Source organism: Chiloscyllium punctatum, chromosome 5 (genome assembly GCF_047496795.1).
Source record: "Chiloscyllium punctatum isolate Juve2018m chromosome 5, sChiPun1.3, whole genome shotgun sequence".
Classification (NCBI taxonomy): domain Eukaryota; kingdom Metazoa; phylum Chordata; class Chondrichthyes; order Orectolobiformes; family Hemiscylliidae; genus Chiloscyllium; species Chiloscyllium punctatum.
Window position 1 is genome coordinate 131,091,967 of NC_092743.1, and position 27,825 is coordinate 131,119,791.

Below are 27,825 nucleotides of genomic sequence, written 5' to 3' on the forward strand. Positions count from 1 at the left end.
CTGACTGGAGATCTGTGACCAGTGGTATTTTGCTGTGATCACTGTTGGAACCTGTTTGTAATACATATATATATATATAAGCATGATTCGGATAGGCTGGAAGAGATGCACTTTGTAAGGTCTAATACAGTAGGGAAGAATAGTAAGTGGCAGAGTCCTTAGAAGTATTAACATGCAGAGGGATCTAGGCATGCAAATCCACAGTTCCCTGAAAGTGGCTGCACAGGTGGATAAGGTGGACAAGAAGCCTTATGGCATGCTTGCCTCAATTGGTTGGGGCACAGAATATAAAACTTCGCAAGTCAAGTTGAAGCTTTATAGTACTTTAATTAGGCCTCATTTAGAATACTGTGTCCAGTTCTAGTTGCCACACTACCAGAAGGATCTAGCGCCGTTGGGGAGGATCCAGAAAAGGTTTAATCAGGATGTTGCCTGGTTTGGAGGACATTAGCTTTGAGGAGAGATTGGACAAACTCAGTTTGTTATCACTTGAATGTCAGAGGCAGAGAGGTGACCTGATAGAAGTTTACAAAATTATGACAGGCTTGGATAGAATGGATAGTTGGAGAATTTTTTTCCCAGAATAGAAATGTCAATTACTAGGGAACATATGTTGAAGGTAAAAGAGGAAATGTTTAAAAGGAGATGTGACAGGCAAGGTTTTACACATAGCGTGGTAAGTGTCTGGAATGCACTGCCAGAAGAGACGGTGGAGGCAGATATAAAAGCAATGTTTAAGAAGCATCTTGATAGATACATGAATAGGCAGCAAATTGAAGGATATGAACAGTGTAGAGGCAAAATATGTTTTGCTTACAAAGGCACCATGTGTTGGCACGGGCTTCCTGGACCAAAGGGCCTATTCCTATGTTATACTCTTCTTTGTTCACTCTCAACCTGCCCTACCACCTTCAAAAGATTTGAATAAGTACGACCCTGAGGTATGTCTGTCCTTGCTCCCAAGAGATATGGAACATCTCTCTGCATTGATAGTATATGTAAAGCTGTCTCAGTGTTTGGTAAGCATCACTCAGGCTTCACAGCTGTAGAGAACCATAGTTCTTTAGACTTCAAACTTTGTGTCCATCAGCATGTTCTGGTTAATGAGGACTTGTCTAAGCAGCTTCTTATAGACTGACTCCTGTGTGGATTCTCAAAGTCTACGGTCACTGCAGAAGTGAACAACAGCCTCCAACTGTGACTTGCAGCTGTGATGCTGGGTGAGGGTTTTCTGCAGCAAGCAGGCAACATCAGGATGGAGGTATCATTCTTGTGTAGCAAACGGACAAGCCACTTCAGTAGAATGCAGAATACTTGCCTTCCAAATCATTCTCTCTACTCTCAACTCTTGAAGAGCAAGAAGGGCTGGACCTGCATAGAAACCTTGTCTTGAACTGGTCGGCTGAATTTGAAAAATTAAGTGAAATCTCATGAAAGTCATGAGTTAGTTGTTTGTTGAGCAGCTGCTATTAGGAATTGTGTTTAAACCCATAACCAACACAAGGAAAGAAGAAAGAATTTACAGGCAGGGAGAGGGGACCAATTTGTGAGTAAGGGCAAAGAATTTCTAATTTCTGTTAATCCACAGTTTGTGTTACAGATTTAATAACTTTTCTAGTTGCCTTATATTTGGTTAAAAGTAATTGACCTAAAGTTATGGGAAGGGAACTGCTAGTGGAACATATGAGTATAGGAATACAGAATTACCTCGGTTATTCGAACATCAATTATCCAAACAAGATCTCAAAGTCCCATAAATTGTTATGAATTCTATATAAAAACACAAACTAAGAGAGATGCTTATCCACACACAGGACATCCACCAGGACGAAAACAATTCTTTTGTAATCGCAAATTAACAACAACAGCAAATAACACAAAAGAAAACTGAGCTGCAACCTGAATTTCCAGTTCTTCCAGAATCTTAAGTACCTGTCCTAATCTGCAATGCCACATAGACTGATGTTGGATATTTTTTTCCCCACAGTTGTTTGTGCTCTCCTCTGTCTCTGCTGGTTAATTTCACCAGGGGAGTGGGTCAGGGCTGTAATTCGCTCATTGCAACTGAACATGAGTTGCTTTATCCTCGCTAGTAGAACCCACTTGCTTTGACTGACACACACATTTATGAACTTTTAGTTCACTCTTGCCCCAATCCAAAATGTTGAGGGGGTGAAAGGTATCTGACATCAATCACTGCTCAGGAGTTGACACAAACTATGATGCTCCTGAGTGGACAGAAAGTACAGTTCAAATGTTCAGTATGGCTTCCTTTGTTTATGATCAGATCAGTTATCCGAACAAAGTAGTCCCCATCCGCCTCATTCCAATAATCACGGTTGTTCTGTAGACAGTTTTAGTCGATGAATGCAAGGTTGAAGAGTTGGTGTAGGAGAGAGGGGCTTAGATTCCTACATCAGTGGGTCCATTTCTGGTGAAATAGTATTTACAATTCTGATAGCTTGCATCTCAGTTGAAGTGGGAACAATATCCTTGTTGGGGAGGGGATTGGAGTCTGCTAGTGCTGTCTGAGCATTTATACAAATTTTACCAGGGTTCAGGATTCAGAGTGGAGGTATAATGGGAGTGATGCACTGACAAATGCAGGAGAGAAAAAAAAAATCAAGATTTGGAATTGCTGCTGTTGGACTGGGGTGTAAAAAAAGTTAAAAGTCATACAACACCAGGTTATAGTCCAATGGATTTATTTGAAAGCACTAGCTTTCAGAGCGCTGCTCCTTCTTCAGGTGGTTGTGGAGTATAAGATTGTAGGATTCTGGATTAGTGGTGCTGGAAGAGCACAGCAGTTCAGGCAGCATCCAAGTAGCTTCGAATTCGACGTTTCGGGCAAAAGCCCTTCATCAGGAATAAAAGTGCTCTTCCAGCACCACTAATCCAGAATCTGGTTTCCAGCATCTGCAGTCATTGTTTTTACCTATAAGATCGTAGAACACAGACATAGCAAAAGTTTACAGTGTGATGTAACTGAAGTTATATATTGAAAAAGACCTGGATTGTTTGTTAAGTCTCCCATCTTTCAGAATGGGCATATTGGTTTCAGTTCTTTCATATGTAAATTCTAGAACATTCTTAAAGTTACATTCTCAAGTGAACTTTAACAATAGGGTGCCATGTTGGTCCAGATAATGCATTGAAGATGTCAGGTGCCCTATGTGAGGCTGTTTGTGCCCCAATGTTCAGACTGATTCTAATCTAAAAAGGGATTTACAGAATCTTACATGGATTCAAAAATCCATGGAAGAAAAGAATCAAGTCAGTCTAAAAGGCAGAATATATACAGTCAAGTTAAGGCATAACATGCAGGCTGAGTAGCATTTATTTTATTGCAAGGGGTCTTGCAAGTAAGGCAAATGAGTTGAAGAGCTCAGAAGAACTCAGTTCTGAGGAAGGGTCACTGGACCCAAGATGTCAACTCTGACTTCTCTTCATAGGTGCTGCCAGACCTGGTGAGCTTTTCCAGCAATTTTTGTTTTTGCTTCTGATTTCCAGCATCTACAAATTTTTTTTGGTTTTTAGATGAGTTGAAGTTGCTGATTGCCACCTGAGGATTTGATATCATTCTATCATGGAGATTGGGTTGAGGCAGGGGCAGAACTAGGAGCTCAATATTCTAAGGTATAGAATCTCCAGATGAGACAGGGAAAGGTGTAAAGGAGTGGTGTGGCAATATTGATCAAGGACCCAATTACTGAAGAAAAGAGGAATGATATCTTAGATGGATTCTCAATAAAGGTGGAACATAAAAACCAAAAAAGGGGCAATTCTATAGTTGCCAGCATACTCCAATCAACCAGAAAGAGACAGGGGGTTAGGGATCTTGGCAAATTTCAGAGAAGCGTAAAAATAATAGAGCAACTAATAGGAGATTTCAACTTCCCCAATATTAATGGGGAAAGGCAAGGTGTGAAAGGCTGAGGATGGTTGTGGTGGTGGAGGGAAGATACACAGCACTTGTTGCAATCTGCTGAGAAAGTTATCAAAGGAATTACCTATAGAAATTATCTAACCTATTGCACGATTTTCCCTTCCAAATGTGTATCAGTTCCAGTGTTTGCGATTAAGAAAGGTACTCGGTGGACCGTGGTCAATTACAAGTTTATTTCGGTTTCCTACGGACTACTTACCTTTAGAGCACCTTTACTTTCATCTTTATTCCCTAGCTGCTTCAGTCTTTCCTCGTACAAGCCTTGCAACTCGCTCGATAAACGTTTCATGCTTTGCCTGACTCCTGCCGAACTCGGTAACGGCGATTCCTTGCCTGCCGCCCTCAGGAGCTTCAAGTCCCGCCGCAAGCCAACACCAACATCTCCTCCAGCAGCATCCTGACCGCAAGAGCCAGCCTGCACTTTCATCCGATCCGTAACGAGACACCGGGCACTGGGATCCTGCTTTCCAACATCCATTGGTGTGGAGGCCGATCGGTTCTACCAGAGAAAAGACAGCGCACTTTGATCGCCGAACATTCTGACAATTAGCAGCCGTTCGCCAAACTTTAAATCTAACGGAACCCGCCGTTGGAGCGCCCGCCCCCTTCCTCCGCCCCGATTGGTGAACTGGGCAACTAGAACCGCCCACTGTGTCACCTCGGATTGATGGAAAGTGTCCCTCCTGCAGGACAGTTGGTTCCTTCCAGTGCCAATCAATCAGTGATGTCACAGGCCGCCGTCCTCGCGCCTCGCCGCCCGCCGTCGCGAGGAGGAGGCGGTTGCAGGGGGTCAGAGGTCGTTAAGCTTCAGAGAGAAACACTTTTTCTTGTTTATACAGACTCTTAAGACTCACAGTCACAGAGCTAAGAACAACTGTACCGTGATTGCCTTTATATCCCTCTGGATCCGGTAGCGTACTGTCAACATCCCGCATTTCCGAAGGCCAGCTGCCCGTGTGGTGAGAGGCCCAGTTCTGGTAGGTGTTAGATTTGTCATTGGTGGAGGTGGTCCACTTGCACTGTTCCAGGGTCTTCACAAAAGCAAATGCATGCCAGCCTTAAACTCCCACATATTTAATTTTAAACTTCGCTGTCAATTTCTTTCCTCCATTGAAAACGACAGTATTAAATCATAGCCTACCTGTGGCTGATTTGTGGGCCACTTGAACCCGACACAAGCTTAACCTCGATGACAAACTTAGCTCGAGTGCATTCACACAAACTCCGTAAACTCTGACATTTAGGGATACATTTTGTCCTATTGATAATATTTTGGGTGGTTAGTATTAATTTCCAAATTTTGTTTCTTCTACTTAAAAGGTGGGAGACCTAATTAGTAGATAACTGTCAATTGTCAAAGCCTTCTTACTTAAGAACGGTGTTTTGTGAGATTTTCTCCTTTAATCTAATTTGCTATTTGCTTTCTGCCACATGCCTTTTGAAGAGATCTGATGATTCTCATAATGATTGCATCATGGCTATTTTTCTATAAAGATTGGGATTATATCATATCTTAATATTGACTCTGTGCGTCTTAAATTTTAAACAGCTTTTGATTTTTTTTTGTAGAGAATGTTGACGGGCAGCTACCAAATATTAATCTAAATAGATTAAGACCATAAAATAACTAGGAATTAAGTAGTTGTCATGGTGCAGATACTTGTCATTTCTCATCTGAAACTGACAGGAACTTCTACCGTTCGTGTCTGCGTAGTTAATTAGAGAAATATAGAAGCAACTGTCAGTTTCTTTTTTTTATTTTTTTCCAAAGTATGGACTGTTTAATTTCCCCTGATTGCAATTAACTAGAAATCAATGAATTTACAAAAGCTTTCTTGTTTTCATCATGTCTCATTTGTAAAACCCCTCAAAGCTATAACTTCTGAATAAGGTATAACTTAGTTGTTAACTGAGTACTGTGTTAAATTTATAATTAGAGTCACGGTGATGTACAGCATGAAATAGACGCTTTGGTCCAATTTGTCCATGCCAACCAGATATCCTAACCTAATCTAATCCAATTTGCCAGCACTTGGCCCACATCCCTCTAAATCTTCCTATTCATATACCCATCCAGATGCCTTTTCAAATGCTGCAATTGTACCCCTTAGGTCCCTCTTTTATCTTCCCCCCCCCCCACCCCTCCCCCAGCCTAAACCTATGCCCTCTGGTTATGGACTCCCCCACCCCAGACTTTGTCTATTTGTCCTAGCCATGGTCCTCATGATTTTATAAACCTCTATAAGGTCACTCCTCAGTCTCTGATGCTCGAGGAAAAACAGCCCCAGCCTATTCAGCCTCTCCTTCATGCTGCTCGAAACCCTTACTTTTTCCAGTAAACTAATGTGATTTTTGTAAACTGTCAGGTTGCTCAATCTTCACATTCCTATTGTAAATATTTTAAAAGTTTATTTATAATATTTTAACTTCACATGTTTATGTCCCAATTTTTATTTTGCTGTTTGTAAAATGTTCATCAAACAAGAAGATTCAATGCTTTTTACTTCTTGGTTTGTTGTCTGACAATACTTTAGCATGATTTATTGGTTATCCTACTTGATAACATCACTATTGATAGATCTCTGGTGATCCTCTCAATTCGGTGCAGATTTGAACTGTGACCAGGAAAGAGGAAATTCATGCCATAGAGGTCTCTAGATTCTTTTGAGCAATTTTCATCCTGATCATGATGTGTATATCCAAGATCAGTGTGGACAAATCTGGTTCAAATTCTTGGGATACTGGCACCAATACTGGGAAGAAGGGAGCTTTTCTGATTGGGTTCCGCTGTATCATGTTGAGACCAAAGTCCTGATGAATCTCATAACTAGGGCTGTGGATAGGGCTTTAAATTAAATAAAATGGAGGGGTGGGGGGGATCTGCATGAAAAATTATGGGAAAAGTTAAAGGAGCGGGGATAGGTTATTGGAAGTTTCCAGAGTAAGTAATAGGACAGAGAGTATGGAACAGATCGGGCACAACAGATAAGGAGACAACTGTGACAAAAGGGAGAATCAACCCAGGACTGACGTTGTACTTAAATGCACACAATATATGAAATGAGCTTGTAACGTAGATTAAAATTGGCAGGTACAATGTGAGTGCATAGCTGTGGGGGACCAGGGCTTGGAACTAAATATCCAAGGAAATGCATCCTATTGAAAGGGCAGACAGATGAACAGAAGGGACAGGGTTGCCTTGTTAGTAAGAAATTAAATCGATAGCAAAAAAGTGATCTAGAGTAAGACATCAAGAATCTGTGTGGGTAGAGTTGAGGAACCGTAGTTCTGATGGGGGTCATGTACAGGCCTCTTAGCAGTAATCAGGATATGGGGTGGAAAATAAATCAGGGGATAGGAAAGGCACTTACAATAATCGTGAGGGTTTCAGTAGAAAAGTGATTTGGTCAAATCAGGTTGGTAGTGTATCCCAAGAACAGGAATTTGTGGAATGTCTGTAAAATGGTTTCTTGGAGCAGCTTGTGGGAGAGCCCACTAGCGAACAGGCAATTCTGGATTTGATGATCTGTAATGAGGTAGACTTGCTTAGGGAGCTTAAGGTGAAGGAACCTATTGATGGTAGCGACAATAATATGATAGACTTCATCCTGCAGTTTGAGAGGGAGAAGCTGGAATGAGATGTAACAGTAATTACAATTGAGTAAAGCTAACTACCAGAGTTGATTGGAATGAGATCATAGCAGGGAAGACTGGGGGGTAGCAATGGCAGGAGTCTTTGGGGTAATTCAGGAGACAGAGGAGAAAGTCATCCCAAAGAAGAGAAAACACATTAAGCAGAGGACGAGGTAACCATGAGGGATTTTACCGACAACATAAAAGCAAAATAAAAAGCATACAATGTGGTGTAGAATAGGGGGAAGCCTTTAAAAACCAACAGAGGATAATTAATAAAGCAATAAGGAGAAAGATTGAAGGAGGTTACACGGGTTTCTTTAGATATCTAAAAGGTAAGAGAGAGGCAAGTGTGGACATTGGACCACTGGAAACCGAGGCTGGATAAGTAGTAATGGGGAACAATGTAATGGTGAAAATGAATAGGTACTTTGCATAAGTTTTCACAGTGGAAGATACTAGCAGCGTACCAGAATTTCAAAAGAGTCCGGGGACAGAGGTGAGTGTAGTGGCTACCTCTAAAGGAGAAAGTGTTGGGGAAGCTGAAAGGTCTGAAAATGGATAAATCACCTCGACCAGATGTACTACGTCCCACATTTTTCTGAAGGACATAGCTGAGGAAATTGTGGAGGCATTGGTGGTGATCTTTCAGGAATCACTAGAGTCAGGGAGGGCCCCAAAGGATTGGAAAATGGCTAATGTATCATCCCTATTTAAGAAGGGCGGGTGACAGAAGTGTCGGAAATTATAGGCCAGTTAGCCTGACCTCAGCCACTAATAAGATTTTAGAATCAATTATTAAGGATAGTGGAATACTTGCAAGTATGTGGTAAAGTAAGGTTGATTCAGCATGGCTTCATCAATGGAAGATCATATCTGACAAAACTGTTAGACAGTTTTGAGAAGATTTGAATCTCAAGTTGAGGTTCTGGAGTAAGTTTGCTCGTTGAACCTTCAAGCTCAGCAAGCAAACTTATATCCAAAATCTGTTAGAATTCTTTGACAAGGTAACAAGCAAGTTAGACAGAGGAGAGCCAATGGATGTGATCAGTTTGGATTTTGAGAAAGCCTTTGACAAGGTGCTGCACAAAATAAGGGTGGGTACTGATATGGACAGAGGGTTGGCTGACTGGCAGAAGGCAAAGGTTTTTTTTCAGAAAGGCAACTGGTGACTAGCAAAGTTTCATAGGGGTCAGCGTAGGGACCACAACTATTCACATTGTACATCACTGATCTCAATGAAGGTACCTGAGGCTATTGTTACTTTTGCAGATGACGCAAAAATCAGTGAAGGGATAGGTAGTGTTGAAGAAATGAGGAGGCTACAGAAGGACTTGGATAGATAAGGAGACTGAGCAAAGAAGGGGCAGATGGAATACGATGTAGGAAAGAATGAGGTTATGCACTTTGATAGGAAGAATTGAGGTGTCGATTATTTTCTAAATGGGCAAAGGCTTTGGAAATCTGAAACACAAAGGGACTTGGATGTCTAGTTCAGGATTCTCTTAAAGTTAACATGAAAGTTCAGTTCGCAGTTAGGAAGGCGGATGCAGTGTTGGCATTCATTTCAAGAAAGCTAGAATACATGAGCAGATATGTACTTTTGAGGCTACATAAGGCTCTGGTCAGACCACATTTGAAATAATGTGAGAAGTTTTTGGTCCCATATCTAAGGATGGATGTGCTGTCCTTAGAGGAGGTTTACAAGAATGGCTGAAGTACTTGCCACATGAGGAGATGTTGAGGACTCTGGGTCTGTAAATGATGGAGTTTAGTCACTTTGGTGTTGGTGAGGGGGGGAGGGTTCTCATTGAGACTTGCTGAATACGGAGAGGCCTGGATAGAACGCAGATGGAGAAAGTGTTTCCACTAGTATGACCCGAGGGCGCAGCTTCAAGAGCAAAGGAATGATCCATCAGAACTGAGATGAGGAGGAACTTCTTGAATGATAAGGTAACTCTTAAGAAAGATAATTTGGGACAAATGGAATGGCATTTGGAAAAGACTTATTATTAAATTAAAATCACCATTAAATTTTTGAAGCAAAATTAGATATTACTAGATTAATGAAGTTTGTTAAGTTCTCTCATAGAATGTGAACTTTGCTGGCAAGTAGAGTATTTTGTTGTTCATCTGAAATTACCTTTAAAAAGATAGTGGTGAGCTACCTTCTTGAACCCAATTGATCTATGTAGTATAGTGAGGGAGTTTCACGATTTTGACCCAGCAACAATGCAGGAACTCAGAAGATTTCCAGCTTAAGGTGGTGGATGGCTTGAAAGGGAATGTGAAGATGATAGTGTTCCCATTGTCTGTAGGCTTTGTCCCTCTAAGTGATAGAGTTCCCAGGTTTGATTGAGGCTTAGTAAGTTGCAGCAATGTAGTTTATTTATGTACACATTACTGACATTCTGTGTTGGTGGAATGGAAACCAATCAAGTGGCACATTTTCTGCTGGAGGTATTGTGCTTATTGAACAATATGGGAGCTGTATTCATCTAGAAAAGAGGAAACTATCCCATCATAATCCTGACTTGTGCCTTATAAATGGTGAGCAGACTCTGGAGGGTCAGAAGGTGAGTTGCTCTCTGCAGAATTTCAAGCCTTTGACCTGTTCTTGTAGCCACCGGATTTATATTGGGCAGGTGGTATTGCACACACATCTTCTTACATAACAGGGCAACTAAAGAAAACCTAAGAGGTGTTTAGTTTAATTAATAGAGGCACGATGTTCAAAAGCAAGGAGTAATAAAACTGATTATGTGTGAGCCAGAGTAAGAATATTCAGTTGAATATTCGGAGAAAGGACACCAACATTTACTAGAATGATCTCAGAATTAAGAGACTTCAGTTATGTAGATCATCTGGAGCAGCTTGAGTTGTTCTTGAAAGACAAAATGATGAGCTAAGTCACAAAAGAAAAACAAACCATTAAGAGATTTATTAGAAATATACAAAATTATGAAAGGGTCTTGTAGAGTTAGTAAAGTGAAAACTAAGAAATTGGATTAATTGGACAGCTTTGAACAGAACCATCAAAGACATAATGGCTCAAATGGCCTCTGTCTGTGGTGTACGTATTACTATGAAGTTAATGCCTATGATTTTCAATAAGGAGATCCTGATTTCTGCTGGATAGTCTACATGAGAGACTGATAAGAGTTCAGGTAATTTTCTTTCTCTCCCATATCAGGAAGATAAATACTGAAGTTAGGAATGGTATGTCAACATAAGACTAAGAACTGAGATGAGAGCAGGTAGAAGATGTAAGGGCAAGAAGCTACTGGTAATAAATTGGCATTTTGGTTCCTCCTGTGATATTTTTACTGCCACTGAAGATAGGCAACAGTAATATTAGTGTCTAGATTAGAGTGGTGCTGGAAAAACACAGCAGTTCAGGCAGCATCCAAGGAGCAGTAAAATCGACGTTTTGGGCAAAAGCCCTTCAGTAATATTAGGTTGTTTGTCTCAAAACAGTATATCTCAAAAACTAACAAGTGGATTTCAGCAAAAATTGGCACATAGTTGGGATAGGACCCAATGACAAACTGATTCATTTTTTTGCTTGGATACAAATCCACATCCAAATTCTGACATTTGATTTTTTAAAAAAATTAACATTGGGAGATAGAGCAAATAGACATTTTTCAGAAGAATGTTGTGTATAATCTCACCTGCTGTGGTAGTATTTGTTCTAGATTTTAAAATGTGAGCAGAGCTTTCAGAACATGTTCAATATGGATAGATATACGCCTGCCCTGTAAGGTGGAAGCTGTTACTGAATTTTTTTTTTGACTTTGTGTTTGCAGAGCATTACACAGGCTAGGAAAAACTACATAATTAAAATAACACTTGGCTAACACAGCACTCTATCCTGAATGCCCTGTTTATTTGTTTAAGATTAGATTCCCTTCAGCCCAACAAGTCCACACCGACCCTCCGAAGAGTAACTCACCCAGACCCATTTCCCTCTGACAATGCACCTAACACTATGGGCAATTTAACATGGCCAATTCACCTGAACTGCACATCTTTGGACTGTGGGATGAAACCAGAGCACACCCGATGCTGGAATTGAACCTCTGACCCTAGTGCTGTGAGGCAGCAGTGCTAAGCACTGAGCCACCGTGCCATCCATAAATGTTAACTGATAGGGAAGCGAGAGAGACTTGCATTGATTTAGCAGCTTGGATGTCCCAAAGCATCTTACAGCCAATTAAGTACTGACTGGTGTCTTCTTAGGCTGTCCCTTGGGATTGGGGGTGATTTGCTTCCACTCCTGTATCATGGGTCTGGAGGTAACGGTTATGTCAATCTTATGGTCTCCAGACTTTGCCAACTATGGTGGTGCTTAAAGGAGGAGAGTTGTTTGAAGTATTGTACGCTGTCTCTAACACCTCAAACAAACAGCAGTGTACTGATCAGATAATCTTTGTGCAGCGTTGCCCAGGACTCATCGCCTACTTCGAGACCAATTAGGATGAGCAACAACTACTACCGTAGCCAGGTCAAATCCCATGTAAAAAATTTTATAAAAGAGCCCCGGGGTGGGGGTTAATTTGTATTAGTCTTTTGACGTGAAGTCATGGAATCTTATACATCCACCTGAGGACAGACATGGCTTTTGTTTAACATCTCACCTGAAAGACTAAGAGTGAGCAGACCCTCTACAGTACCACAGTATCAGGCTAGATTATTCTGCTCTGAAATGAGATTTGAACCCATGACTTTCTGAATGAAGCCCAGTGAGGAGTGGTAATCTGGGAACTGGGATTTGGAAACAGAATTTGCAGTTTCTGTTACAGGAGTTTGGGAAAGATTATTTCCTGATTACCAGCCACCTGGCAAGGAATTTGTCAAGTTAATTTTAAGAAATGTTTTATGTTGCAGTACTTTATAAAATAACATTTTGAAGATTTATCTTATTGTTCTAATTTAGCCTTTTCTAGGGTGCTTTTTTGACACACATTAATAGCTCCTTGAGAAATGTATTCTACTGTAATGTCATACAATACTAAAATGTTATATTTTTGCAATATTTAAAAATGTAAATGATTGTTTCTTCAAAGGTTACAAATTATAATAAAAGTCTTGATAAGGAAGAAAAAGTTCAGTTTTCATAGGAGGTTTATACAGTATGTCACATTTGAGAAGTTCCGTCTGTTTATCTGAAGAGTCAGTTAAAGTAGAAGCAGTTTTCTTAAAATATATTGGAGATTGCATTGCTAAAGAATCTGGCCCACTCATAATGAAGACTCATGGAAGAAATGGTCAGCAATTGTTTCAGTTCATTGCATTACTAGTGACTGCACTTGAAAACTACTTCACTGCTTGTGAATCATTTCAAAATGTTCTGAGGATTATGAAGGGTGTTTTACAAGTCCAATTCTGTTTATTCTTGTGAGTGTAACTTTAAAATCTGCAAGTTGCAATCTTTTAGATGCCTGAGCTCATACAGTGCAGCAATTGGGAAACCACTTGGCTGGTTTGAACAGGGGATGAGCATATCTGAAATCAGAAAAAAAAACTAGCTATCTATATTATTTCCAAATATAAAACCAAGAACTGTGGATGCTAGAAATCTGAAACAAACAAAGACAGAAATTGCTGGAGAAACTCAGTAGTTCTGACAACGCCTGTGGAGAGAAAACTGTGAATGTTTGGAATCCAATGACCCTTCTAAAGAAGGTTTTCTTTCTTCAAAATGCTTTAGCATTTAGTTTATGTAGCAGCTATTTAAATTTAACTACTGTCAGCAACAGAGCATGGGGTGAATGTTTCATAAATTCTCTTGAACTTTGCTTTCATCCACTAGACTAAAGATGGAAGGAAATGTGATGCCTGATGAGATCCACTGTCAAAAATATTTAGAAATTCTCAAAATTCCTTTGAGCCAAACTTGGTGCTACAGAGTTCCACATTCAGTCATTTAGAAATCTCTTTTTAGAGAATTAGATAAGTACTTGAAGGGAAATCATTTACAAGGCTATGAAGAAGGCAACTGTGAGTAATTGTTTAACTCTACCAAAGAACCAGAACAGGCATAATTGACTGAACTACTACCTTCTGCATGAAAACATATTTTCTTGGCAGAAGTGGATCGTTATCTCAGTGAATGAGAAAATCTTTTTATTCTGACCACTCCAAGATCTGTCTGGCTTCTTTCCTGCATCAGAGTTTTTTATTCCAGAGGCAGCAGAAGTTCCAGTTTGTCCCCACCACCCTGCCATGAAAGTAGCATGGAGAGGCACAGCCATGTAGGAAGCAAGATCATGATCTCAGGAAGTGGCCTAACTCAATTCCCACCTTGAGGGTTAAACTCTAAGCCCAGTTATACAGAATTTTTTTTAAACAGGCCTATTCAACACAGACTCGTCACTGGTGGCAATAAATTGTGAAATATGAATGTGATGGCCTTTATAATTATTCTAATGATCTTGCTTCTACACCGGTAAGAATCAGAGGTTTTAGAATGCATTTGGTAACAGAAGTAGCAAAGTTTTTCTCAAGGCAACCACAGATGAGCAAAACCTAAAAACGTGTGAACTGCCACTTGCAATTCATTTATCATCAATGCAAAAAATATAAATTATAATTCTTCGACCCCCCCCAAACTTTAAATCTATCTGGTGTTATCTAGCCTTAATGAAAGGTTCGAAGCTCCACAGTTCATTTGTCTCTGTAATAGAGCAATATTTTCAATACTTCAGGTTAGTGTCTTAGAGATCTACAGGGTAGAAAAAGGCCCCGGTCTTTCAAGTCTGTGCCAAACAAAAGCAGCTTCCTAAGTATTCTTTGCCATATCCCAACATTTGATCCACAGCCATGTCTGTCTTGACATCATGAGTGTACATCTAAATACTAAAATTCAGTCACCGAGATGTACAACACAGAAACAGACCCTTCAGTCCAACTCATCCATGTCGACCAGATATCCCAACCGAATCTAGTTCCGCTTGTCAGCACCCGATCCATATCCCTCCAAATCTTTCCTATTCATATACCCATCCAGATGCCTTTTAAATGTTGCAATTGTACTAGCTTCCACCACCACCTCTGGCAGCTCATTCCATACACTTACTATCCTCTGCGTGAAAAAGTTGCCCCTTAGGTCTCTTTTATATCATTCCCCTCTCACTCTAAACCTATGCCCTCTAGTTCTGGACTCCCCCATTCCAGGGAAAAGACTTTGTCTATTTATCCTATTCATGCCCTTCATGATTTTATAAACCTCTATAAGGTTACCCCTCAGCCCCCGACACTCTGGGGAAAACAGCCCCAGCCTATTCAAGCTCTCCCTATAACTCAAATCCTCCAACCTTGGCAACGTCCTTGTAAATCTTTTCTGAACCCTTTCAAGTTTCACAACATCCTTCTGATATGAAGGAAACCAGAATTGCATGCAATATTCCAAAAGTGGCCTAACCAATGTCCTGTGCAGCCGCAACTCCTGTACTCAATACTCTGACCAATAAAGAAAAGTATACCAAACACCTTCTTCACTACCCTATCTATCCGCGACTAAACTTTCGAGGAGCTATGAACCTGCACTCCAAGGTCTCTTTGTTCAGCAACACTCCCCAGGACCTTACCAAAGTGTATAAGTCCTGCTAAGATTTGCTTTCCCAAACTGCAGCATCTCTCATTTATCTGAATTAAATTCCATTTGCCACTCCTCAGCCATTGGTCCATCTGATCATGATCTCATTGTAATCTGAGGTAACCTTCTTCGCTGGCCACTACGCTTGCAATTTTGGTGTCATCTGCAAACTTACTAACTACACCTCTTATGCTGACATCCAAAATCATTTATATAAATTACGAAAAGTAGTGGACCTAGCACTGATCCTTGTGGCAGTCCAATGGTCACAGGTCTCCGGTCTGAAAAACAACCCTCCACCATCTCTGTCTTCTACCTTCGGGCCAGTTCTCTATCCAAATGGCTAGTTGCCCCTGTATTCAATGAAATCTAACCTTGCTAACCAGAATCTCATGGGGAACTTTGTTGAACGCTTTACTGAAGTCCGTATACATTACGTCTACCACTCTGCCCTCATCAATTCTGAGTTTTTTGAAGAAGTAACAATCAAGTTTGTGAGACATGATTTCCCACGCACAAAGCCATGTTGACTATCCCTAATCAGTCCTTGCCTTTTCAAATACATGTAAATACTGTCTCTCAGGATTCCCTCCAACAACTTGCCCACCATTGACATCAGGCTCACTGGTCTATAGTTCCCTGGGATGTCCTTACCACGTTCTTACCACCTTGGCCATGTTAGCCAACCTCCAGTCTTCTGGCACCTCACCTGTGGCTATCGATGATACAAATATCTCAGCAAGGGGCCCACCAATCACTTCCTTAGCTTCCCACAGCGTTCTGAGGTACACCTGATCAAGTTCTAGAGATTTATCCACTTTTATGCATTTTAAGTTTCGGCCTCAACCGCAATTGCGTTGAGTTCCAGATTCCCACCGCCCTCTGGGTGAAAAATCTTCTTCTTGTATCCCTGCTAAACCTCCTGCCCTTACCTTTAAATCTATGCCCCCGGTCATTGAACCCAACCAGGGAGAAATATAATATAGAACGTAGAAATGTATAGCACAGAACAGACCCTTTGGCCCACATTGTTGTGCCGAGACTTAATCCTAATGTAAAATATAGTAGCTTAACCTACGCATCCCTCAACTCACTGCGATCCATGTGTATGTCCAGCAGTCACTTAAATGTCCCTAATGACTCTGCTTCCACCACCACAGCTGGCAATGTATTCCATACATTCACAACACTCTGTGTAAAGAACCTACCTCTGACGTCTCCTTTATACCTTCCTCCTAATATCTTCAAACTATGACTTCTCATACCAATCAATCCTGCCCTGGGGAAAAGTCTCTGGCTATTGACACTCTCTATTCCTCTCATTATTTTGTACACCTCGATCAGGTGTCCTCTCCTCGTCCTTCTCTCCAGAGAGAAAAGTCCGAGTTTATTCATCCTTTCTTCATAAGGCCAGCCCTCCAGTCCAGGCAGTGTCCTGGTAAACCTTCTTTGCACCCTCTCCAAGGCCTCTGTATCTTTGCTATAGTAGGGCAACCAGAACTGGACACAGTATTCAAAGTGTGGTCTCACCAGGAACTTGTAGAGCTGCAGCAAAACCTCGCGGCTCTTAAACTCTATACCCCTGTTAATGAAAGCCAAAACACCATATGCTTTCTGAACAACCTTATCCACTTGGGTAGCAACTTTGAGGGATCTATGTACTTGCACACCCAGATCCCTCTGTTCCTCCACTCTGCCAAGAATCCTGTCTTTAATCCTATATTCAGCATTCCAAAATGCATCACTTCGCGTTTATCCAGGTTGAATTCCATCTGCCGTTTCTCAGCCCAGCTCTGCGTCCTGTCTATGTCGTGCTGCAGCCTGCAGTAGCCCTCTATACTATCGATGACACCTCCAACCTTTGTGTCATCTGCAAATTTACTAAGCCACCCCTCAACCTCCTCATCCAACTCATTTATTAAAAACTACAAGCCCAGAACAGAGCCCTGTGGGACCCCACTCAACACTGACCTCCAGGCAGAATACTTCCCATCTACAACCACTCTCTGCCTTTTGTCAGCCAGCCAATTCTGAATCCGGATAGCCAAATCTCCCTGTATCCATACTTCCTGACTTTATGAATGAGCCTACCATGGAGAACCTTATCAAATGCCTTGCTGAAGTCCATATACACCACATCTACTGCTCGACCTGTCTTGACACCTCCTCAAAGAACTCAATAAGATTTGTGAAGCATGACCTGCCCCTCATAAAACCATGCTGACTGCCGTTAATTACTCTATGCTTTGCCAAATGATCATAAATCCTATCCTATCTTTCCAAAGCTTTGCTGACCACAGACGTAAGACTGACTGGTCTGTAATTGCCAGGGTTTCCCTATTACCCTTCTTGAAAAGAGGAACAACACTCTCCTCTCTCCAATCCTCCGGTACGACTCCTGCAGAGAGTGAGGAGGCAAATATCCTCGTCAGCGGCTTAGCAGCCTCCTTTCTCGTTTCCCAGAGCAGCCTAGGATAAATCTGGTCTGGCCCTGAAGACTTATCAATCTTAATGTTTTCCAATGTTTCCAAATGTTTCATCCTGTCTGCCGTGACTATGCTAATCATAATTTTATGCGTCTCAATTATGTCCCCCACTCCATCTGCTCTGCTTGAAGGGAAACAAGGAATAAGTGAGGACTGCAGGTGCTGAAGATCAGAGTCCAAAAGTGTGATGCTGGAAAAGCACAGCCAGTCAGGCAGCATCCAAAGAGCAGTAGAGTCGACGTTTTGATTTGAAGGTCTTCCTGATGAAGATCTTATGCTTGAAATGTCGAATCTCCTACTCCTCGGATACTGCCTGACCGTCTGTGCTTTTAGAGTACCACACTTTTTGACTCTAAGGGAAACAACTCCAGTCTACCCAATCTCTCTAACTGAAACTCTCCAACTCGGGCAACATTTGCTAAATTTCCTCTGCACCCTATCGGTTAGAATCATGTTCCTCCCAGAATGTGAATTCCAGAACTACAGTCCCATTTCTAGCTGTGGCCTCACCTGTATTTTATGCCGTTCCAGCATCACTTCCCTGCTCTTAGATTCTAGACCTCAGCTAATTAAAGTAAATATCCCATATACTTCCACAGTAAGGGGCAACAGGTCCGTCTGATCCCCAGTGCTTCTTAGGGTCCTACTATTCATTATGTCCTGCCGTGTTTGTCTTCGTGCATCGCCTAATACTTACCTGAATTGAATTTCATTTGCCATTGGTTAGCCTATCTGACCAACTTGTGTGTATCATCTGTAAGCTTACTGATTAACCCTCCTATATTCAAGTCTAAATCATTTATGCATAACCCATCACTGATCCCTGTAGAACCCCACTGGACACAGGCTTCAGTCATAAAAGCACCCTTCAACCTTCATAAAAACCCAAAGAACTGTGGATGCTGTAAATCAGAGACATAAATACAAATTACTGTAAAAGCTCAGCAAGTCTGGCAGCATCTGTGGAAAGAATCAGAGTTAACTTTTGGGGTTCAGTGACCCTTCTTCAGAACTCAGTTGTGCTTGCTTCCTTTCATTTCATTTCATTTCATTTCATTTTATTTCCACTTTCCCTTCAAAATAAGCAGCAAAGGTGCTTTCTTGTTATTTTTTCTCACTGTCCATGCAATTGGACACAGAACAATCAACAGACTTCTATGTTAAGTCTTATATAATACAATGACAATACCTAAGTAGGATAGGTTCCTTCAACACAAATTCTGAATCTATTTCATTTGCTGTCAATGATATACTAGAGTGCTTACTTTTCCAACTTGAAGTTACTGGCAGTGTTTACGGAGTGTAGTAAGCCTAAAAATTGTTTAGAAGGATGTAGACTTTTCTATAAGCTTGAAGCTTTGAAAATTTAGACACCTTTTTTTTAAGTGTAAAGTTATTGACAGAAGACTGTGATGGTAATACATCTCCTGGTATGTCTTGGGAGCTTGTCAATAGAAATGTAGCTATTGATAGAAGCCTGTGGGAGATGGCTTTCTGCCTTCCTTACATCTGTGTGATCTCTAAATCATAACAACATTAATATTGACAAGCTCCTGACAATAGCCACATTACTATTGATAGCTTTCTGTCAATAATATGTTCCCAAATAAAATGTATTAATTCATAATTTGTAAACTGTTCGATAATTCTATTGAAGAAAAATATCAAGGGAAGTTCCTACTCCCATAGTGATGTGCTGTTATAATTTATATTGGTTGTAAAATATATTTCAAAGGCAAGTGTTACTGCCAGGTTTTGTAGTTTAGTTTAGATAAGAAATTGTATTTATTTAAGTAGTGTAAAGTCCAAGCATATCACACTATAACTTCTTCACTCTGGGATTTTGAGACCAAGGCATGTTCTAGATGATAGAGTACTGTTAGAATGCCTAATTGCAAGTGAGAGAACTGGATATACATATGGACCCAAATTACAGAGCATTGAAAAAACTTTAAAGCACTTACAGTATTGCATGACTAAAATAATTTTGTTCCTTATTTCTGAAGTACTACACTAAAATAACATTAATGTAAAGTAAATAGGTGATTCCATGTGACCCAGAATTAGCATTATCAACAGATCTAGGCTGGGAAAAATAGAATTGTGGTTATTTATTCAAAATTCAAATTAAAGGAACTGAGGACAATTTCTTTGAAGATTATACAACCACTGTGTAAAGTTTTGATTTTTAATTTTAATTTCTACTCAGTCAGCTGACTTTCTTTTCCCATCATTCATTCTCCCTCCCTGTCAAATTCTATTTCTATTATCTGCGTTAGAATTATGGCCATTAGAATAATTATAAACACGTAATAATTGTAAAGTCATGTAATTTGCAATCATTTGACTTGTTGCAGCACTGTGAATGGCAGGTTTTAAGTTGGACCTGTTTAAGAAAACAATCCAGATAACTAGACAGAAGTTGCTGGAGAAACTGAGCAGATCTGGCAGTATCGTGGAGAGAAAATAGCATTAACATTTTGGGTGTAGTGACCCTTGTTCAGAACTGGAGCCAGAGATTAAGTGGAACTGGAGAGCAGGATGGTGCTGAGCTAGAGTGAGACAGTGCTAATGGGGAGAGAGAGAGAGGTCGAGAATGTGCATATGACAACGGATGGCACTGCGTGTGGATCTCAGGATGTGGTGAGAAGAGTTCTCTGAGGAATATTGAATATCACAGGGATACCTGTCATCCTAGGTGGATTCAAACCACCAAGGATGAAACTTGAGTTTAAATCCACGTAAGGTGAGCGAGCTGCAGGCAGTCACTGGGGGATGTGATGTGGCTGTCGAAAAGTCTTTGCAAATACAGTATCTTGTCAAACACCAGGAGCGACAGCGAAATTAATGACTGAACAAGAAAAAAATTTGAATGGAAATCATCTAAGAGAGGAACAGAATGCCTTCGAGATGGGCATACCTGGAAGAGGTGTGGCAGAGTTAAAAAGTAAACAAAAGAAAAACTGAACAAAACCCAAATAACTTTGGATATTGGAACTCAGAAACTGAAAGTTCTGGAGAAGGGCTACTGGACCCAAAACGTTAATTCTGCTTTCTATCCAAAGATACTGCTAGACCTGCTGCATTTTTCCAGCAATTTCTGTTTTTGTTGCTGATTTCTAGCATCCGCAAGTCATTCAGTTTTTAATGAATGGGTAACTAAACTCTCTGATTTTAAACCTATACGTGGAAACTGCAATTTGGGCCATTAACTGAGGTTTCAGTTCCACCCTACACCACCAGGACTATGTCATAGTGGCAGAGACAAATTGAAGTTGTTGGTTGCTGTTAAGAGAAGCACATCTGATGTGGCTGGAAGGCAGGTGGGTGTTGAAGCAGACAGGTTAAAAGGTCCAGTTGACATCAATCCATTTCTGTAAATCAGAATTTAAACCTGAGTCCCCTCTACCCAACCGCCCCCACGCCCATTTATCTCCTATTTATTCTGCCCCACTACTTGATGCATTCCCCCAACCCCACTCACCCAGTATCCAGGATAAATATTAATAATGGAACCTGTAATAACAATGGAAAGAGTAGCGTACACCATCAGCCCTTGCAGTATTTTAACAAGGATGTTTCACTGATTATTCATGACTAAACAGGTAAGGAAGACTTGTGTATTTCATTGCATGCTTTCAGCGTTTCTGATTCCTAATGCAAAAACATTTTAAATACTAAGGCAATACAATGATTTCTACATGGAAGTTTTGTTTATTAGTGTGGGTATTAGCATGTCAGTAAGTAATTAACATGACTCTGTCAAAGGAGGGCCATTATGGCAAAATTCATTTGGCAAAAAAGCCTTTTGGACCATTGAGTCTGTGCTGGTCAAAAACAACCACCTAATATTCTAATCCAATTTTTCAACACTTGGCTTATAGCCTTGTATCCTTAGCATTACAAATACATAACTAACTACTTTTTGAATATTATAATGGTTTCTAGCTCTGTGACCCTTACAGACCCTTAAAGTGAGTCCCAGAATCTCACCAGCCTCTCGTCCCTCTCTAAACCTCCTATCCCATACCTTTAAATCTTGTCTGAGGATGTCTTTCAACATAGAGGCACTAGAGTCAGACAGCAACTTGTGGATCTCCATGTTATTCTGCACATGTCTGATCCCCAGAAGTTACTTCAACTTCAGTACTATAAAGACAACAAATGATGACAGTTTCACAATCAAGACCACTGCAAAATCCAGGCTAAGGCTACTGGTATCCACTTAAATAAATATTTCTGTGGAATTCATCTAAATACAGTGATTTTAAAATATAACAGTCTGTATTTTATTCAGTTTAAAAATTATCATGCGATATAATATCTAGACATTAATCAAACATTTTCACTTTAATTAGGCCATAACTGATCCTCAAATCATTTCTTTGAAATGCATTTGGGAGGTTTTTCAGTACTTTTCTGCTTGAGCCTTAATTACATTATCTGGGCCAATCATAAAATTTTAAATATGAACTTTAAATTTTCTCCACCACAAATCCACATATTTATTTACAACTTTAGTAAATTGTGTGAAATTTAAAATCATCCAGTGCAATAGTACTTCATCATATGTATTCTGATCTCATTTCGATAATGTAATGGTAGTTTAGACATTTCACTTTGACAAATGTAGTATTTAGGTTTGTTTTGTATTTGCATCAATGTTCAGAATTCACTGATACAATTAGTTGTAAATTACTTTTCCGTAATGAGATGTAATAATTTCTAATGGAAATGGTGCTCTAATTTATATTTCATGCATGCGACGCAAATGAATGATCAGTTTTGCTTTAACTCAGATGTTTTAAACAGGTTGCTTATCTTTATCCAAAAATATATTATTATAAAGACAAATAGTTGCATATAACTATTTTCTATATGTAATTTAGGTGGTAGTTTGAAATGGTCATAACAATGTTGGTAGTACCCAGATGGTTCTTCAGCCTTTTATTTAGTGCTTCTCTGGAATGTTGTTTGTACCAGAGTCACACCAACATTTTTTACTGTGGTTTTATAATTAAACATAGTTTTTGGAAGCTTTGTTCATTTTACGAAAAATTTAAAAGCTACTTTATTGCAAAGAATCTTTTAAAATGTCTTTAATGAAAGAATGTTGCTATTTGTTGAAAAGGTTATTTTGAAGATTTTTGCTCCAGATTGCAGTGGTTATGCTACAGTTGACCTTAATATTCTGGCCTCGGGAAAAGGGGCAAAAACCTGGAGTTCTAACTGAAGTCAATAGATAGCAGATAAATCCCTTGTGAAGGGAAGGTCAGGTTTGCGTGGTCTCCTTTTTCTTGCTGACCTTTGGACCTTATGATTGAATAAAAAACAGTAAATTCTGACAATACAGTACTCAGCAGGTCTGACAGCATCCGTGGCAAGATGTGTCAAGTTAGCATTTCAGGTCAATAGACGTTCATTAGAATTGGGAAATCTCAGATGTAACAACTCAGTATTTACCTAGTATCTTTTTAATGTAACAAAGTTGAAAGGTGTTTCACGAGAACCTTATGATAGGATTATCCCGAGAACCACACCCCCCCACCGCACTCGTATGAAGGAGAATTTAGATCAGATGACCAAAAGCATTTATCATATATGTTAGGTTTTAAATAATTTTGATGAGAGTTTGCACAATGGGTTTTAAATATGTGAAAGATGTGGTCATATGGAGTAAAAAAAGGGTATAATTGACAGATGATGGTATAGAAGATAAGAAAATAATGCAGAGCTGAAGACAATAGTAATGGGGTCAGTGTTGTAGTTCAGAGAAATCAATGCAAAGCCAATAGCAGTGTAATGGGAGTTTTTTTTTAAATCAAATTCAGATGTAGTGGGGAAAATCTGAGAGAATTCAATATGTCCAGGGAGTGTGGTAAGACAAAGTGCAGTCAAGACAGCGTGGGAGAAAGTAGAATTACAGAAATATGTTTTGATATCACAACCTCCTACACTAGTGCTTCTGATCCCACCCCACTACCCCCAAACTGGCCAGTCTCCAGGTTCACCGGTTTATTTTCCATTATTTATGGTGCCTTCTGCCTGTTGTCTTTCTCCCCTTTTCAATAGCCAGATGGACCATTGCATCACAGATATCCTGGAACACACCTTAATCACTCCAAATATCCTTTTGCTTTCCAATGATACAAGACCCAATCTTTTACTCCTCCCTTCATTCTTGGAGCTCAGCAAGCATTCAATCCAAACCCACTGATTACAGTATCATAGACGCAGACCTTTTGTTTTACTAGGTTACCTCATGATGAATGTAATAAATGATTCTTTATTTGATGTGATTTTTTTTCAGCGCTTGTGTGTTTAGTTACACAAGATTATGATGTCTAAAATGGATTAAAGCTTCTTATTGATACTAGGAATGGCTATGATTGACAGATTTTAAGAAGTAAAAAGCTGAGCATTTCTTTTTAAAGTGTCTTTTTAAAACCTCTGCTTGTGTCAATTTTAGGAACATTTCAAAGACATTTCAGTGGCTGGTTCTGTACATAATGGTTACCGGGATAGTGTGTTGGAGGGATGAAATGTGGCCTTGGAAGGGGCATGGTGGTCACGGGTGGTCGTAAGGTTTGGCAATCATTACAATTGGGCAAATGGCATTTAAGCAGGTGGATATCTAGCGATGAGCCTCACCATTCACCCACCTCCATTGCCACTTCACTCTGACTGCTGAGATAGTAGGACTAATTCCTTGCTTCCTAAGAATATAGAGAGGCCCTAGCTGCCATCTTTAATGGAGATAGATTTATAGGAATCAGGAACTTTGCTGACTTGGGATTTCCACTTCCTTCAGAAAAATTCAGCTTTATTTTGTCACCCTAAGAATGCAGAATATTTTCTGTTTTTATTTCATACTCCAGCATTCATAGCATTCATAGCATTTTCTTCTTGGGTATTTTTGAACAATCTACTGTGTACACATGAGAATAATTGATTGATGAACCAGTGGGAAAACTCATGAAACAACATGAATGAGGTATTACCTTTAGACTGGAGAGAGCAGATGATTTGATAAAAGTTAACTTTCATAAATGTTAATCCCACAGGAAAAAATTGATTTTATAGATTGTATAGTACTTCTGAATGACTCTTTAAATATACCTACCTGCCTCTGGCTAAGGGTATACAAGTCTTCACTATCAAGTAATAGATGTGATTAAAAACTGAATTCTTTGTTTTATTTGTTTCTTCCTTTCTAGATGCCATTGTTAGCAACATGGATTCAAAAGAAGACAGCTTAAATTCCCCAACTCCAGTACTAAGAATAAGTCAGCTGGATGCTTTTGAGCTGGACAGAGCCTTAGAACAACTTGTGTGGTCCCAGTTTGTCCAATGTTTTCAGTGTTTCAAACCTGGCTTGTTAACACATTTTGAACCAGAACTGAAAGCCTTTCTGCAGTTTTTGTTGTGGAGATTTACAGTGTATTCCCAAAGTGCAACCGTTGGACAGATCCTTCTGAACATCCAATATAAAAATGACTTATCTCAAGGACCAAAATATCAACCAATGAGTAAGCACCAGAAATTATGGTATGCAATATGCACCATTGGTGGGAAATGGTTGCAAGAGAGAGCCCATGATTTATTCAGTAATCACTCTCCAGAGTCAACTATGCATAGGATAAAATATATCATCACTTTAATAGGTGGATTTTTGAAGGTGGCTGGACTACTGAATTTCCTCACTTTTCTTCAGAAGGGTAGGTTTGCCACGTTTCCAGAACGACTCTTGGGAATCAGAGCAGTTTTCTCCAGAGCTCAGGGTTTTCGTCAAGTCGGTTTTGAATACATGAATCGAGAACTATTATGGCATGGCTTTGCTGAATTCCTAATGTTTCTTCTGCCACTGATCAATACAAAAAAAATGAAAGCTTTTGTCTCGTCTTGGTTCCTTCCAGTTGGTCATTGTCATAATAATGACGGCACATTAGCTATCCACTGTAAAGAATGTGCCCTTTGTGGTGATTGGCCAACAATGCCTCACACAATTGGTTGTAAGCATGTTTTTTGTTATTACTGCATTAAAAGTAATTACTTATCTGATGCTTACTTCACTTGCCCAAAATGTAACAGTGAAGTCCAAAATCTAGTACCTTTGATGCCCAAAATACATAAATCACCGTGATATAGCTACAATGTGCCTCAAGTCCATTTCAAGATATGAAAGTAAAATGTGGCCTGACATATAAAACCAACACTTCAAGGATCACTGAATTATTGAACATACCACCTTTCAGATAAGACATTGATGTGAGTTCTTAGTTACCCACTAAGAGTTACATAGTATATTCAGAGTAGGTGGTGAGTACAACCAATGACTTGGTTAGAGATCTTTCCTCAACCAGTCCAACATAAAAACAGATTAGGTTACTAATTTAATTTGCTATTTGTGGAATCTTTGAGATGTCCAAAGGACACAAAAGCGCAATTATTTTCTGAGTAACCTATTCAAGTTGACCTTTTTTTATACATTTTTGGCGGTAGAAATAGTATTTTACTTAATTAACTGGAGAAATTATCATTGTTGTTTTGCTCTCTGTGTTCACTTACTTGTGATTACAATATGTGTGTGTTTAGAAATCCAATTTGCTGTATATACAAGTGAATGAATAAAATTTTATACATTTCATTGCCAAAGAAATATTATGTTAATATTTAGTAATGAAAAATGTTTAATTTGTTTCAATTAATTATATATCCCTTGTTCCCAAATCTTAATTTCATCCGTAATAAATAGAAATGCTTGGAAAAACTGGCCTTTGTATGCTCTGTAAATGACTGCTACATCCAATTTATTTATGTTGAAATTCACTGTTCATTATCCCCAAGTCCTGCAACACCCCAATATCCTATTCTAGTCTTAAACATTTGAGTTTGGAAGAATAATTTTGTGTAATGCAGTGATGGTAGAAAAGGAGTGAGACCAGTTCAGGGAGCTTTTAGTGCGATTAACCCATCTGGTTTCAAATGGAACGGTACAGACCACAAAACCCTGAATTTCCACAAAAGTTTACAGTACACCGTTCAGCCATTGCATCTACCCAGAGTCTGAAAGAGTTAACAAATTTCCAATATCCATGAAAAATTATTTCTTTTCCAAATGGTAATCCACTTCCCTTTCAAATCTATTATGGATTCTGCATTTATCATGATTTCTAAGGTAACCCGTTTCCGGGCAGCCCTTTGAATTTAAGCAAAACCTTCTAGCTTTCCCATTATTTTGGTGATTTTTAGTCTCCTCGCCAAGCATTCTAATTTATTATAACTAAAGTTCAAATCTGGTGTGTGTTTGTCTGTGTATATAACCTTCTGTACTTTCTCCAATTCAATGTTGTTTGTAATTTAAGGCAGTCATTACTTGTCCTTTAGTAAGACCAGCCATTTGTGTTGGTTTTACGTTTTGTGAAAAGGAGCATAGAATATAAGATCTCAGATAATGCTTTATGTTATTAGCTATAACTGTACCCCACTTCTAAAGACTTTTTTGAACTCTTATGTCTGTGTGCTCTTAAAGTATATGTACACAGTGCTAAAGATTAATTTCCTTTTTACATCCCAAAATAAAAACTTCATACATTAAATTTAAGTCCGTCTGCTAATTTATATCCTCCTGAACTCACTCACACTTAAAAAAAGTCACTCTACTTGTAGTTTTCATGCCATTTCCTGTACCCAAATTCAAATCACTTATTAATTCGAGAAATAGAAGTTCAATACAAAATTATTTAAGTTGATCCAGAATTTACTAAGATCTACACCTGTAGAGTAAAATTACTTCATAGTGGTACAATTTCAACTTGGTTCAATGAGGCATAATTAATTGCAGTTACACTGGCAAATATTGTTGAGGTCAAGAGTGTTGCACAGTAGACTTTTATCAATTATCATTGCCAGTTTTTAAACTTTGTGGTGAAGATTTTCAGAAGCTTATTGCTTTTTTGAAATATCTGGGAAAGATGAAGTATTCATTTTGGTATATTCATTGGCAACTCTATCTGTATGCCTTAATGAAATGGTGGTTCAGACAAATGCTACTATATATTTTGTGTATTAAATTCATTACTCAATGACAAAATATGTAAACAGTCTGCATAAATCCTTGCTGCAGAAAGAATAGATACTTTAACTATTTCTTCTTGTCA

General features: G+C 39.4%; 2 protein-coding genes across 19 annotated transcripts in view; one reads left to right on the forward strand and one right to left on the reverse strand.

Annotated features, from left to right (window-relative positions):
* Nucleotides 1–4,535, reverse strand: part of LOC140477439 (uncharacterized) — a 520,360-nt gene extending 515,825 nt beyond the window's left edge. For all 18 annotated transcript variants that reach the window (XR_011960730.1, XR_011960729.1, XR_011960728.1 and 15 more), the window contains exon 1: nucleotides 4,146–4,535. Coding sequence is in view for 14 of the 18 variants with exons in the window: in XM_072571355.1 (XP_072427456.1) it covers nucleotides 4,146–4,424 (279 nt within the window). In the remaining 4 variants the exon portion in view is untranslated. The remainder of the gene's footprint in view (nucleotides 1–4,145) is intronic.
* A 143-nt stretch (nucleotides 4,536–4,678) lies between these two features.
* Nucleotides 4,679–27,269, forward strand: pex2 (peroxisomal biogenesis factor 2). The gene is made up of 2 exons (XM_072571361.1): nucleotides 4,679–4,923; nucleotides 24,883–27,269. Exon 2 carries the CDS (start codon nucleotides 24,900–24,902, stop codon nucleotides 25,806–25,808), a length of 909 nt encoding a protein of 302 aa, XP_072427462.1. The 5' UTR covers nucleotides 4,679–4,923; nucleotides 24,883–24,899; the 3' UTR covers nucleotides 25,809–27,269.
* Nucleotides 27,270–27,825: the final 556 nt, after the last annotated feature.